Source organism: Sipha flava, unplaced genomic scaffold (assembly GCF_003268045.1).
Source record: "Sipha flava isolate LNK unplaced genomic scaffold, YSA_version1 2_pilon_pilon, whole genome shotgun sequence".
Taxonomy (NCBI): Eukaryota; Metazoa; Arthropoda; class Insecta; order Hemiptera; family Aphididae; genus Sipha; species Sipha flava.
This window is the reverse complement of record NW_020272972.1, coordinates 2,784,395-2,801,119: the sequence shown is the minus strand read 5'-3', so window position 1 is coordinate 2,801,119 and position 16,725 is coordinate 2,784,395. Positions and strand designations below refer to the sequence as shown.

Here is a 16,725-nt window from a genome sequence, read left to right as displayed (position 1 = left end):
TTATTCGTATTATTACAACGGTAACGATTTTTCGCAAAATCGTTTTTTTCGCCACTTTCAAAATAATATATAATAATATAAGTAAAATATTTTCCGCGTTCCGTAAAATAATTATTAATATATTAATAAACGCATCGATTACGTTTAGACGTAAATGTTATAATGCGATTACCATACATTTTTCCTCTTAAAAATGTTACTAACTAAACAATGTTTTCTTTTGTTTCATATAACATGAAAATACTTGTGTATTATTTCCCTAAACGACCAAACGTATAATTTTGTCTTAAGAATACAATTATCTATCCCATAAATTAATCGCTTGAACCGCTTGATACTTATACGTAGAGTACGGATAGTGTAGGCAGTTGCTTTTTTTCTATTGGTCTAACTCTTAGACTCTAAGATGAAGTTATGTTTATAGATTATAGTTTATAGTTATAGATTTGACTTATACCATGTAGAATAAAATAATCGATATTTTTACTTTTTTATTACGAAAGATCTTCATTAGGTTTTCGTTTTTGAATTGTTATTTTTATTATTAATAAAATGTTTACATAATGTATTTTAGATAGGTATGTTTGATTTTATAATGTGTTTTGTATGGTTCTGTCTCCATAGGGTTCATTTCGTAATGTTGTAGATGAAAAGAAATCTTTTACAAATTAATAGTTTTCTTAATAATTGCAAAATACTGACAAAATGTAAAAATGCACACCATTCCGGTTATCGACAAAATAGTTTTTTTTTTATTTTGTCACAAATTAGTTTTTGTGATGTGCAAAAATTATGTGAGTGTTTGTCAAGAAACCATTTCGTAGCGAAAACTCGTGGCCACGAGTTTTATCACAACAACGTATAGTCATTAATTGAATTGTAGGATGGGTCACTTTTTTACAGGAAAAAAAATTAATTGATTTTTATCGGGCATAGCAATAAAAAGGTACAAATTGTCATTTATAAGTTACTTTGTAAGTTTTGTATTAATGTGGTATAATTTTTTGCCTCCGGATCGGCGTTGTGAATTCATGATACAAGAAAATTAATATTTTACGTTAAAAATATTGAATTATGTTTTAAATATTTTAGAAAATAATTTATGTGATAAAATGCAATTCCATTAATTATATTTCATTATTGATTAAAAAAATATACAAAAAAAAGTAATAGTATGATAATAGTAATAAAACAAATGGTTGCAAAATCTTTTATATTATCAAATTTTAGCATTACTTCGTAACTCTATCTGTGCTATAATAAAATTTTATTTATCAGATTATCTATACAAAATCCTTCCGTTACAGTATTGACAGGTTTTTCGACTGCTTGTGTATGATATGGCAAATTTAGCAAACATGTATTATCTTCTTCGCTTTATTTGACGAATAATTGAATATTTTCATCGTTGAATGTTTTTAAAATTGGTGGTCAAGTGATATTTTATTGATATTTCATCAATTCATACGCCAGGTAACCGGGTAGAAATACCAAAACGTAAAAGCAACAACAACAATGGTTTCGATTTGGTCCGTTTGATACATTTCTGTTTCGAGTTTATATTCAAACAATAGAAAAGGGATACGAAAAAACTGTACACCGGTTACAACGGAGCGCATGGGTCGGGGCGGTGACCGGATGAAAAATGGACTTGACCGGGTAGGCATCGTCCGTCATCGCACGATCGTGACAAGTAGATCTTTTAATACATTATAATTAAATATTATGAGATCCATGTTGTAGCGTCGCGGCCAGAGCTACAAAACCATCATAATCGCAAAACGCGCTATATAAGTAAACTTGTCTCACCAGTAATTTCCATTATCCGACGATCCGGTAGACGATAATGCGAATTGTAGTTATTATTATTTTTTTTATTTTTTCGTCTTCCAAACTGTTTTACCGCGTACAATTTTATTCACGTAAACAGGGCCATCACCAGAAAAAGAGCAACGGTACCATTTAGCCCCAGATCCCGGTCTAATAAAATTTAAAGTCCTTTAACGTCGAGATTGATTAGAAAATATTCGGTGTTGTACTACTAAGTACCGTAATATCGTCAATGCCTTAATAAATAGTATTATAATTGTTGCCGTTTTGCTTTCAACGTCAAAAAGTGTTCAACGACGAATTTAACCGTCTTAAATGCATGCTTTTAACTGAAAAGTCCATTAATTCGTCATAAAAAATGTTATTTCTTATGAAAAAAAAATATACATTTAGCAATGACATTTTTCTCTGTGGTTTTGAAATTGTACTTACGAATTGCAAAGGAGAACGTTCTTTTTCGGCTCTCGAGTGCATGGAAAGCTGTTTGAGGTCTATAACTGCATCACCCGATTGAATGCGTTATTTCTCTCAGGTATAAACTTCTAACTTCTTTAAAATTTTGATTATTCTGATGTACTCTGAACGTACTCTTAAACATTTTTAACAAATGTCTAAAAGACATATATATATCTATATAATAGTAGACTTATGCATTGGATATGCTTTTACAATCGTACACTATGAGCGTTAAAATTAACTATAGGTACTATAATATTAATCAGTGTTATCAAACTTTTTTGTTATAGCGACCCACAAATGTCTTCTTGATCTGGTAGGCTACCCTATAAAATAAGAAATTAGTAAAATATATTAGCATTAATTATCATTTTTTTTTAAGTAATTTCATGTTATAACATAATACAAAACTGAATAATTTAATCTTATAAAAATAATTTTTCAATTAAAATATATATACATAAAATTAAAATATAAATTGACATAAGAATATCATAATACCAACAATTATTTTATTGGAAATATAGGATAATGATGTGGTGACTAATTTTGGATGTGGTTGCCTAATACTTCCCAATGGGATATAAATTTATGCATAGATCTTGTATGAAATCCAATCTGTTTTTTTGTTGGTCATAATTGAATTATTTCTTCGCATAATTAAGTGGTTAGTATTGGTAAAAATTATTAGTTTTTTTTATCACTTTAAATAAAAGTTCTGAATATTCACTATAGTTACAATGCACACCAAGAATCTATGAGTTAAAATTATTGGGCTAAACTTCCATTCGGTAAAATGTCTTCATATACGATACATTTGAGTTGAACTGTTCCATTAGTTTCACAACTTCGAAACCCGAATTTAATGAACTATCTATGACCGCCTGATGTTATTAATTTCATTTTTAATATTGTTCTGATCTGTCTGATGGAACCGGCTGTAAATTTTCAGGTCGATTTCAAACCTCAAATTTATCCATAAAAAAGTTTTAACAAAAATGATAAAATTTTATTAGTTTTAAAAAAGTAACTACCCGGTCATAAGCAAACAATTTTCGTTTTTACTTTCGCAGTTTCGTTTACTCGTTTACTGTTTAACTGCCATGGTCCAATTGGTAATCGATATGCGAGTACAACAACGAGATAAACTATCGTCAGTCATTAGCGCGTTTATCGATTAGAAAATAAATTTCCCGTTCTCCTAACAATTTTTTGGTACGGGTATTTATTTATACTTTATTTTCCATATTTTAGAAATTTCTTTGGCCATTCGTGCGCGGCATTTCGGTCGGTCGCGTTGAGATAAAATTATGTTTTTCGATGACAAATTCGCGCTCGGCTGCGCATCGTATTTGTAAATGTTCCAATACTAATTGATAGAAACTAATGAAACAACGGAAAACGGAACGCTCACGAAAGAAGGAGGAAAAATAAAAATGTTTCGTTTAATTCATCGAGAAATGTGGCACTACATTAGTAATCGACTGCGCGTCTCCGTCGCTACACGTCATGTGGCTTGCGCGCCCTTTGCTGTAACGGTTGTCGTCTTCGACACACTTTTTCGTCGATCCCGTTTTGCGTTTTTCGTGGTAGCACACGCGTCGCGCTGCAATAAATATTACTTCCGTCCGGAATATCAAATCGGATAGCGAATGTAATACAATTTCTACCGGTGTGCGTGTGCGTGTGCATTATACTTGTATTGTACATCGATCATAAAGTATTTTTTATTTATTTTTTTCATATATTATTACATACATACGCATTTCATAACAAGTTGAGAAACAGAAAAAAAAAAAAAAAAACGAGGAAAAGTTGTTTCCCCCCTTTATAATGTTATACATGTATAATTCTTTCCCTTGTGTTTCGCGACGCGGACTCGTGCAGCGACCGTTTTTTTTTCTTTTTATTCTTTCTTCCACTACCGGCCGCGGCATGCGAAACTTCGCCAGCAGTACTATATTATATTGTACGTATCCACACAAAACATTATTCGATATGATTTCAGTTTTTTGAAAAAATAAAAATGAAAATATGGCGATACTCCTAGGTCGGGTGAATGGTACCGCTGTATTGGTCTTTTAAACATGAAACCAATATACTATTGGTTTAGAAGAGGAAAAATTCTGGGTAAAAAATGTTGAAGACAGTTATTTTAGAGGAAAAACCAAATTTCAAAATAAAAAATAAAGTCTGAACATTTAATGTTCTAACTTTCGCTGCAATAGAAGGGATCAAAATATTGAAAAATAGAAAATTTCAAATGCCTATAAATAGCACAAACTTCAATTAAAGTATCTCGAAACTTTTAAATATCTTTAACTAAATTACTAATATCAAGTAATGGAAATTCGTTGAAATATTCGATTCCACCAAAATTAATTTTGTAACGTTTGTAAATCTTTTTTTACGACTTTCCAGTATTTTTTTTTTTTTTTTAATGCTACAAGAAAAATCTTATAAAAAAAAACTTATATTTAGTTTTCAAAACTGAATTATAAAAATTCAAAATTTTATGCATATTTTATTACAAAAATATAGAGGTAGACAAGATTTTCTATCAACAATTCAATATGGTTGTAATGATCTTAGCAGTCTTGATAGTTGAAATCGTTAGCACAGACCTCAACAAAATAATAGTGTATGATGAACTAATATGCTATGAATAATGGGTCGAATCTCGGTTGAAATTTTGTTTCTTGCGATTCTTTCTCCATCTTTCTTATTAATTCGGAAAACCAAAACCAAAAAAATAACCCACTTAATGTACCAATTAGAACCCATTTCCTATATTTTAGTTTTTTTTTTTTTTTTGGTGATGATCGAAGCATTTCTTCTAGTAGACATCGTGTACACAGAAACAAAAAATAAAAAAATAAAAATAAAAAAGAACCACACATCATAGTAAAACCAATAAATTCTTCGTTTCGTTCAGAGTCGAGGATACGATTTTTATACAAGTGCATGTATTATTATTATTATATTAAACGTTTAAAATAATTAAACGATCGAAAAAAAATTATTACAACGTTATTATTTGTCATCTTGTTAATTACGTATGTTTATTTTTTTTTTTACAGTTATTACTAGCGACGGTTAAAGCCTGGAACTCTGCGAACACGAACACGTCTTTCATTGATGACGTAAGTAATTGATTTCTACCATACACGCACACACACACACACACACATATATATATATATTAACCACGTTAACTCGCGTTAAGGTTAATCCAATATTGTACAGCACTTCGCGTTGGATTTTGTACTTGCCGATAACCTATAAACACGTTTCCGGATCGGTATTTATTTATCTTACACTATCTCCTGTTCGCCACGGTCCGTCGCCGTAAACCAATGACGGTCACACGAGCTTTCCATGTAAAAGCGTTATCAACGCGGGTGTGTCCAGAATTTTTAAGCAAGTCGGCACAAGAAAAATTTACGAATTCGGCATTGGGTCACCAAAAGGGACAGAAAAAACGATCTTCGAATTTTAAAAAAAAATCGTTAATAACCTGTAATACATTTACGGATACAATTACAAACGTTCTTTATTCCTATTATAATTCCAAACGTCGTTTTGTTGGAATCATAACTTTAGACTAGAATCGATTGATAACATAATTAAAGTCAAACTGTGCAGGTCGTGTCTGTATATAGGAGGCACGACCCGTAGACACGCCTACGATCATAGATGTACACTACTCACAATCGCGGTCGACGCAACTTTTCTACACTTTATTTTGATCGAAAAACGATAGAACGTTTTAAAATTTGCACGTGAAAAACTGTTGGTAAGAGAGACATCTGGGCAGTAGCGAATTGCACAATCGTGTTATCGGCACCTCGTTGTCCGTCGTTAATCATTACACACGAACTATACGGTTATGCAAATAACTAAAAAATAAGTTTTTCTCTATTTTCCGTTGCTATTTTTAGTGCAGTATAGGTACTTAAACTGAATAACTTTATGTATTTATCAATAGTAATTAACATGTACTTGCATTTAGCAATAAATAATGTCTTTTTCGTACATCTATTTGTTGATTAAAAAAGGCTAACGGAATTTTAAATGAGTACTTTATTGGATAGTATTTGTTGATTAATAAACATCAGTACACAATACAATATAAATTTTTTTTCAAATTTAGACTATCGAACCTTCGTATAACTTATGTAACTCCTATATAACATTTTTACACCTTCTTATGACCTATTTCCAATACTTATGGGGCTATTCCATTCGCTTATTTAATTTTTCTCGACGTTTTCTTCTTTATTTTCGTATTCGTCTTATTGAATGTTATGTAACTCGTATTGGTGTATATATGTATACGATTTAAATTAATCATTATCAGGTTTCTTACATTAATCATAATCAATTCGACATTTTATTGTTAGATTCACACATCAATTAAGCATACTCATATAATATATATTCGTACGATTTAAATAATAATTGATTTAAATTACAATTAGATTTAGATAGAGTCTAGTGGTCTTCTTATCGGTTACGCGAAATCGTTTGATGAGAAGATATAGTGTATCATTATAATTATCACCAGACGTTCCCTTGTAGACTACTATATTTGAGTTGATAAAAAAATAAATATATTTTATGTATTACACCGTTGGTAAGCCTAAACAAGTTTACTGCTATCCCTACAACGCTACAAATTATACGTATATTATAGTTAATCGCGTTAATTTTAAAAATATGTTGACCGCTCCGTTACGTCCCGTGCGGCTCTTACTGTTGTAAGTGTATTTACAGTTCGAAATTCGAACACATACGACCATAATTTTTAATATCTGTTCGCACAAATCACTCGTTGATTTAGAAGTTAAAAAAAGCTGGGGAAGCTAGTACAGTGAGTTACTGCCATAGTTCGTTACGCATGTTGATTTGTACTAAGTATTTTTTTAAATATTTTAATACGTTCGATATAGTTCCACCTAATGTCTAAGAGAGGGGGGCTTCAGCCCTCATAACCCCCCGCCCCTTGTATCCACGCCTGGCACAGATTAATGCACCCGACGCGTCGGCACCTTATAACAACATGCCTGGTTCTACACACTGCTTATGATTACGTATGTACGTACGAATATATGCATCGATATTGCTGCGATAGAATAACACAAATTTACATTCGAAATGCACCGACAATGGTTTATCGGATGTTTCTTGTTGTGGGAAACAGGAGGCTCCTCGGACTTCATGAACCCCTTTCCTCCTGTTTATGACGTTGAGCGCTGCGTGTACTGCTCCCGCAACCGGCAAATACTTAAAATTCATTGACTTGAATCTCACCCCTCCACCCCCGTTAAATGTATACAGTCGCCGTAAACGTACGTTTTTACGCGCACAAATGATTGCACCCGTAAATTGATAATACATACACCCTTAACCGTTAATTTATATATATATATATATATATATATATATATATACACTCGTATATATACACATATTATGTACGAAATAATGTTTTAACGCGTGAGTGAGGGTCGGATTTTCCGTGTCAGTGGTTGACAGATAATAGTGCCGTATACAGGTATAGGTGATAACGTTAAATGCGCTCAACGTCACGCATTTGAAATTTCGGCTGTTCGGATGACTAAATTATAAATGAGTGCTAATCGAATTATCTTGCAGCCATGTATCGTTGCTGCTACTGTTGCTACCGTAAAGTTCAATTGAAATCGTCTCTCGGATACACGTATTACTCGCGACGGTTCCTCCATGTTCAACCGACACCTAGTACAGTTCGTTGCACTTACCTACGCACGCCGTTTATACTTTTATAAATCAATTGTAATAATATAAAATGTTAAGTGTACATTCGTATTCGTTTATAGTAATGTTTGGGCATTTTAAGAGTCGCACGGTAAAAATAAAATTTATCGCGCAACAATATATGTATACATGTATGTTAGAGTCGCCAGATTTTGAAATGCCTAAATCGGGACATTGATCAAATTGGAAGATGGTAAGTTTCCACACGAAACATAAGCAGGTGAAAGTTTACACATATATGTACATATACGAAAAATCATATAGTGGTACGTAAGTTCCTACGCGAACAAATGTATAGGAATATGCATTATGTAATTGGAGATGCCATTTCTATTTGTGCCAAGCTTATTATCGTAAAATGCAAAGCTTAGGTTTAACAACGCAAATGATAACCTAGGAAAGTGGCTGGTACATTTATTTGGTTTGCCATTTCTTAATCCAACAGAAGTTGGAGATTGTTTTGTTGACGGTTTCATGGTTGTAAAACCAGATAATAATAAAATAAACGAATTTTGTAATTATTTAGTGACAATTTATATAAAGGAAAACAGTACGTTCCGTCTTAGTATTTAAGCTATTGTAGAAGTCTTACAACAAATTCTTGTGAAAGTTTTCACTCAGAATGCAATTCGAATTTTTATCATTATCATCCTAACATTTTCAAGACAATGAGTTTTACAAATTTTACAAATTTACACATAAATGTAATTTATATAATTATTATAATATTGAATACGTGTAACATGCGCATGATTCAATTAAAAATGGATTAGATTTATTTTAAAAAACACAAAACAAACAAATTTTAACCACACCAACTACATTCTTAGTCTTAAATCTGAATAAAGTGGGGAAGGAAGTTTGTATTCATTGTAAATTTTAGTCGTGTAAGAACTTACTTACTGTTATATTTTTTCTCGTGTTAGAACTTTATTAGACAAACCCAAGTATGATTTTTACCTGCTTATCTCGAGTGGAAACTTACATTCGCTCATTGAATCAGTGGTGTATTCAGGATTTTTAAATGGCAGGATCAAAACACGTTTTTGGGGAAGTAAGGTAAGAGAAGATGTGAGATTTCAGCCTTCAGCCCTCTCCCCCCACTAAATTTATAAATTTATTTCCAGCGTTTTAAAATACCATAAAGTTGTAGAAATGTTTATTAAAATATAATTTAAAATAAAAATAAACCAACAGTGGAAGTTGTAATAGCATCGCTGCGAAATAGTATGGTATAAAAACTATAGTGAATGATAGTATTGGACGAGAGTCGTCACAACATTCATAATATAAGATCAAAAATATAGTAAATACTAGTAATCACGGTAGAAGTAATACGTTTATGTACCGAAGACTAGTATAGTACATACTCATAAACACAATCTATAAGGGTGATGAGAGCCACAGTCCCATTATCCTTCTCCCTTTGGCTACGTCACTGTATTGAATAACCATTTTTTTTTTTTTTTTTTTAATGAAAAAAATAATAAGTACATCGTTTTGTGGTTTAAATATTTATTGGCTAATACAAAAATACACAATTATTGTATATAACCATGTCGTGAGACTAGTTTTAGTCATTTAGATAACATAATACGATAACCATATTTCTTCAGTCTGCAATATTATTCTGTGTTTATATAGATAATAATACAAATAATAAATAATACAATATTAAAATGTCATTTTCCCTTAGGTTCTATTAACCGGGACAAACTCAATGACCGGTTGGGACACCGGTCCTTTGGCATTATTCAAAAATCAAATTTATCCATTTTTTTCATCCGAAATTTCTTATTAGTTAATTATTACAAATTTTATAAAAAAATGCAACTATTCATATAATAAAAGACTTGATTTAAATTTAGAATAGAAATTAATTAACAATAGATTATGAATCTAAATTAAACTAAAACTAATGCAATACTTTCTTCTAAATCTAACTCTAGTTATAATGCAAATTTTGATATAAAAATTTGTAAAAATATCTAGTCGTTTGTTGAAGGATTTTAATTTAACTGAAAATTAATAGCGTTTTCATTATTGGGCTATATAAATATTTACCACATATTTTATTATCTTTACAAAAACTAGAGTACATTTTTTTTTTCGTATTATTGATAACCAACGGCCTATCAAACTAAATTTAAGTTTATCTAATCTGCTAAATTTTTACTGAATTTTAAAATATTTATTAAGGTATATCCATAACATGTATTTCAATAAAAATTTTCGAATTTTTAAACGCGGTAAGGGATTTTCTGGAACACATATCATAGTCGTAAAAGTTGACGTGTCTTGACATTAAAAAAGTGCCTTGATAAATAACGTTCGTTTTTCGCGGCAGTGGTCGAAGGACACGAATAAAGTGACATGACACTATACTTGTGGGACACACTGTATGCACGAGTATATGTTTATAACGACACCGAGAGCCATACATAACCCGTAATATTTATTGTTACGATAATATATAATAAATTGCGCGTCTCATCACGCGTCATATTTGCGCGTATATTTTTTATCTTGTCTGCGTCGTCTTATACAGCCAACTTGTACACATTTTAATACTTATTTCCAGTACGAAAACTCGTGGTCGCCCTGGTCCGAGTGGTCGTCGTGCTCGAGAACGTGCGACGGCGGGGCCACTTATCAACTCCGACGGTGCAATGCGGTGGCCGGCTGTAAAGGTCACCATGTCAGATACAAGATCTGCAACATGGAGGTAATATTCCATAACGATTTTTACGTACTACTATGGTTATTGTTATTGGGTTCAAGACGAGTCGACGAATCGGTGCAATGGGTTTTTACGAGTAAAGTGAATAGTTATTAATTTTGTGAAAACAATACATTTGTCACTCGGTCAATCATGGGAAATACCGTTGCGTTAATTTATATATTTATAATTAATACAGAATACTCTTGCTTCTCGCATTATGTACATATATACAACGGTAAATATTTTTATGGCGTGTACATTATTGGTAATAATTATTTTTATTATTACCCGTTTATTTAATTGCTGGGATTTTGGTAATAGGAGAGGGTTGGGTTGAAATCCGGGAGACACTTTTAAAAATTATTAGAAACCAACCGTTTTAATTAACCACGGTAAACCCGACTCTAACAAATTGAAATATATTGATATATAATTAAATTATGAATATATTGATTTACGAGTGTTAATGATTTTAATTTTATTTTTTACTACCTATGTGTACTTTATTATTTGATTTTTAATTGTACTCGCGTCATTGATGATCTGCATCAAGACTTATGAGTGTTTGTTTTTATTTCAAATACATCATCATGAACTGGAGTCAACTATTGTATTGGACCCATAGTTGTATAGTAACTGCGAACACTCACTTTTATACTGCGTAAATACCAATAACGAGTAACGGTTCTAGAAATCAGGTACAATACTGTTAAATTCAACCAACCTATATTTTTCAGTTAAAACGATAAACAATTGTATTTCTATCAATATCATATTTTGTTATAAACATTTTATTCGAAGATAAAGTAAAATAGTGTGACAATTTCTGAATAAATCGATAGTTTTTACGAGTAGTATTACGAGTAGCTAACCATCCGCACAAAGCCTTCATTACTATCGACATAATTTCATAATTTGTCACTGCTCGTTTCCAGTACTTTAAAACGTAATGCACAATAATTTTTAATTTACCTAAGTTCATGCAGTGTTTAAATTAAAGCTAAAATATTTTCCTAAACCAAATTACAAAATATTAAAAAGTTTTTACTAGAACATGGATCAGAGAGGTATGAGTAGGATTATACACCGGTGCTCTATCAAAACTTCCCAAGCCTTAGAGTTGTCGACAATTTTTTTAAAATATTTCATACGCAAACATATTAATTTTACATAAAAATCATACCACTAAAATTAAGTAACATGGAATTTCGAACAAAAATAATGTTTGTAAAAATGTTATTTTAAACTGAATAAATGTATAAATGCATTTACTAGTAGTTCTCAATTTTTATTTGTTGTATACATTTTTTTGTCATATGTAAAGGCGCGTCCAGACGGAGCAGCTTTTGCCGCGCGACTATGCAGCGTGGCCTCTGTCGGCCCCGTGCCGTGCGGCAAATACGCGTCCTAACGGTGCGACATTTATTTCCCAATTTGTTTTAAAGCTACAATAATAATAATATATTATTCATAAATACTATGGAATTGTGCAATTTTTAATGGGCAACGAAGTGAACGAGATCAGCAAGTAATCTATATTTTTGAATCTTAAAAAACATGAAATTAAAGATTTTCGTATTTTTAAAAACAGAGAATCTTCAGTATCGACATTTTGATAGAATAAAAATTGTGTCTTTTGGAGATTACTACAAAAATCAGTTTTACCTCAGTGAAAAAAATTTGCTCTGTTACTCATTACTTAAAAAATAATTTAAAGACCGGCTTAAAAAATAAGTACTGTTGGCACGTAGCTTTCCTTTGATGTAGACTGTTTACTTGGCCGATCGGAAATTATGCTGCACGGCATCAAAAAAAAGCCGTGGAAAATGTATTCATGTATTCAGGTCCATTTCCCCAGCACCCCCACTTTCAAATTTCGGGTCCGATCCGGTCCCAATCGTTTGTACCTGATTGTACTTCTAGTCCCTTCGTTTGTACCTCAACAGTTTTTAAGTTATCCCTGTTTTACTTGGGAGGATACAAGTAAATCACACTTTTACTCCATAAAATAAAAAACATTGTGTGTAAAGTTTAATTTTGTCTATGATACATACATTAACTTAGTTAAAGTTATCCCTGTTTATTATCATGTACATTTTCAACATTTCTTAAGTTCGTGTGGTTAAAATTTTTAAAATTTTTGAAATTTTGCGGAATTTTGCATTCTCCCCATCAGATGTATTTCCATGACTAGTGTAAACTTAGGAATACATCATATTCAAATTTACAATATATTTTTAATAAAAAATGAATTAAAATACAAACGGTTGAATATAAATATATGTGTATGTAAATTGTGATGAAAGTTATACTAATCAACTTCACTTTAATTCTGTTTTGATAAATTATATACGTAATTTTCTTGAATTCATTATTTAAAATATATATTTATTTTATTTCTTAATAAAATGTAATAAGTGTCTTATTAAAATTTATCCAATGGTATTTATTTTGTTATTAGAACTCTATTGAAATATTTTATCGTGTAGTTCGTGTAATAATTAAATGTGCCTATTTATTATGATTATATAATTATTATTTATCAATTATCTATTTTTCAATTTTAATACTATTTTTCCTTTTTTAGATTTTCGTAAACTTTATATACCTTTAGATATTTATTGTATGTTTTATTGTATCCTATTGTATTTATATCCAAACTACACTATTTGTACTATTGAGCTTTGGCCCGTTTTATTCTACTGAATAAACTATTATTATGTTATTATAATGTTATTTAGGTACACGTTATTTTCCGTTTGTATTATGACTTTGATCTGAAATATCTTTTTGTAACAATTTAAAATGAACACATTATATATATATTTAAGTCAAACCTCGTGTTGAATCTTTTTTATTATTTATATATTGTTTTTTATTTTATTATTATTATTATTATTTTAACAAAAGGACCGATGGCACGATTTTATTATAATCCGACACCATCTGATCGGCGGTAATATTATTTTATTTGTGAAAAAATTATTCCATCAAATACTAAACAAAGTTGCTATAATTTTCGGCTTATAGGTCTGGTACACATGTTTGTTTTTGTCGCTACGGCACCGCAGTTGTTGAATACACACCATTGCGTTTTTGTTGATGTGACCGCTCGTCAGACACCTGAGATGGTATTCATCGTAGAATATCACTTTAGTTGCCATTCAGTCACCAACTGTAACTAACTGATAGTATTGGATAAATTTTAATAAGACACTTGTTACTTTTTATTAAGAAATAAAATAAATATATATTTTAAATAGTGAATTCAAGAAAATTACGTATATAATTTATCAAAACAGAATTAAAGTGAAGTTGATTAGTATAACTTTCATCACAATTTACATACACATATATTTATATTCAACCGTTTGTATTTTAATTCATTTTTTATTAAAAATATATTGTAAATTTAAATATGATGTATTCCTAAGTTTACACTAGTCATGGAAATACATCTGATGCGGAGAATGCAAAATTCTGCAAAATTTCAAAAATTTTAAAAATTTTAACCACACGAACTTAAGAAATGTTGAAAATGTACATGATAATAAACAGGGATAATTTAAACTAAGTTAATGTATGTATCATAGACAAAATTAAACTTTACACACAATGTTTTTTATTTTATAGAGTAAAAGTGTGATTTACTTGTATCCTCTCAAGTAAAACAGGGATAACTTAAAAACTGTTGAGGTACAAACGAAGGGACTAGAAGTACAACCAGGTACAAACGAGGTACAAACGATTGGGACCGGATCGGACCCGAAATTTGAATGTGGGGGTGCTGGGGAAATGAACCTCATGTATTCACGCTCATACCACGCGGCAAAAGCTGCTCCGCCTGAACGCACCTTAATACAATACAATAATAAGCACAGTTTTAAAAATAGTAAAGTACAATTTTAAATTTTCATATTAAATTACACTTTTTTAATTTTTGATTAAACCTAACATTAAATTAACTGTTTATAGTTTTTAAATATTTTAATAAATTTTTAAGGTTTATTCTATTTAAAAATTCCAATAATTGTATAAAATAATAGAAAAATTAAAATATCTTGACCGGCTTCAACAATTATTTTGATTTTACTTTTTTTAGAGTTGTATGGCTGTATTATTAATTAATGCGACTTCATACACTATTCACACTTTCAGTTAATTTTTAATTACAATCGAGTATTAAATCATATACCATGTTTTTTATTATTTATAAAGAAATTAATAATGACGTTATGTCATACTTAATTTGAATGACTTTCTATACGGCTTAAACGTACGGCTATAAACGAAATTATAATCAAAATAAATGAAAACGTATTATTATTTAGAGTTCATTTTTACCATAAGTTCTATAATGTAAATTAAAAAATGAACATGAATATATTTTGATTTGATTTACTTAATTACTATTATTATCATATTACTGCGTTTTTTCAATAACACAATTCGCCCAATAGAATAATTACATCTTTATTAAAAACGATCATCAATTGAACAATATATCGAACGTTTTTAAAAATGATTAAAATAAAATATAAGATATTGCTATTTTTGTTAGTTTTTCCGCGTACTTATAGGTTATACAATGCGAGTTCAGATTGATCGATTAGTTGATTTTAGTATGTAAAGTATACCACCATTTCCTAACTCCTAATTCTGACATAAACTGAAAATCTACAAACAAATCGTTGTAATAGTGTTTAATGTTATCGGTATAATCTATGTGGATTTTTGTTTTCCTTGTTAATTCTTTGTTCACTGTAGCTAAAGACGAAACTTTATTTTATGTTTTAACTTTTCATTTTCAAAGTTTTTTTGAATTAAAATATTCATTGATTAAATTCCTTTCATTTCGCTTACAGCAGTGATTTTGTACGAATTATAAAACCGAATAATGAAAATTCCGAAACTGAACATAAAAAATCCCTTTAAAATGTGAAATTATAAATTATATAAGATTACAAATTATTTAATTGTTAGGTATGGAATAAACCTTGCTGCAATAATAGTATAAAATAAAGTATTTTAAAAATGTTAACACATTTCTTTTATTAATTATTTGGATACAACTATTTTGTTACTGTTCAACATAGATTGTATCATCTTAGTTTAACTATTAGCGATTGATGCGGATAGAGAGGAATACATTAATAATGTTTTTATTTCATTGAAGAGCTTCGAAATAAATAATATATTAAACTTGGAATGAACAGCTATAACGCCACTTTTGTACTTGGAATGGTATAAATTATTATTTTTAGTCTAATACATTTTCTTGCGAAGTTTGCGAAAAGTTTACAGATAAATGTAAGTAGAAAAAAAAAACACTAATCTTTTGAGCTTTTCCTTCTATTTCCCGCGCAATCCAAACTCGTGTTATTCGTGCATTCGGGATTTGGTGCACATGACGTTATACTCGTAACGTGTTCATTGTACGATACGAAAGCAACGAATTATCAGCTAAATGGGACAATTAGTCGATTCAAATAACCTAAGCTGTGAAAGTACTTGTTGTACGCGAAGTTTACACGCGTGGGTACTTTTCAGATATAATCAAACGACATATTTACGTATTTTTTTTTTTTTTGTTTTCAAATTTATGTTTCGCTTACGGCAACGACGGAAACTCATTTCGCGATCGTAACGCTCACACACTTGTCGTACAGCGTTGACGCGCGCTCAACAATCACTCGACTTTTACAATACACTCACACATGCGCATTCAGTTGTTTCACATGTACCAGCTGCCTACACGGTTTTTCTTTCTGCGCACGAATTGTTTTTAAATATCGATTTACCACAGTGGCGAATCGCGAATAAAGAGTACGCGACGCACAACACACGTGTGCATCACGTAGGGCAAACGGGCGGGTAAAAAAAAATATATTACTTTCGAATACCGTTGGCCGTAAATT

The 16,725-nt window shown here is 30.5% G+C and overlaps 1 protein-coding gene across 6 annotated transcripts in view; it reads left to right on the top strand.

Moving 5' to 3' along the window:
- The window catches only part of LOC112686141 (ADAMTS-like protein 1), a 206,022-nt gene that overhangs the window by 100,000 nt on the left and 89,297 nt on the right, over window positions 1-16,725 (top strand). For all 6 annotated transcript variants that reach the window (XM_025558312.1, XM_025558315.1, XM_025558311.1 and 3 more), the window contains 2 exons: window positions 5,367-5,429; window positions 10,667-10,810. In XM_025558312.1, coding sequence (XP_025414097.1) covers window positions 5,367-5,429; window positions 10,667-10,810 — 207 coding nt within the window. The remainder of the gene's footprint in view (window positions 1-5,366; window positions 5,430-10,666; window positions 10,811-16,725) is intronic.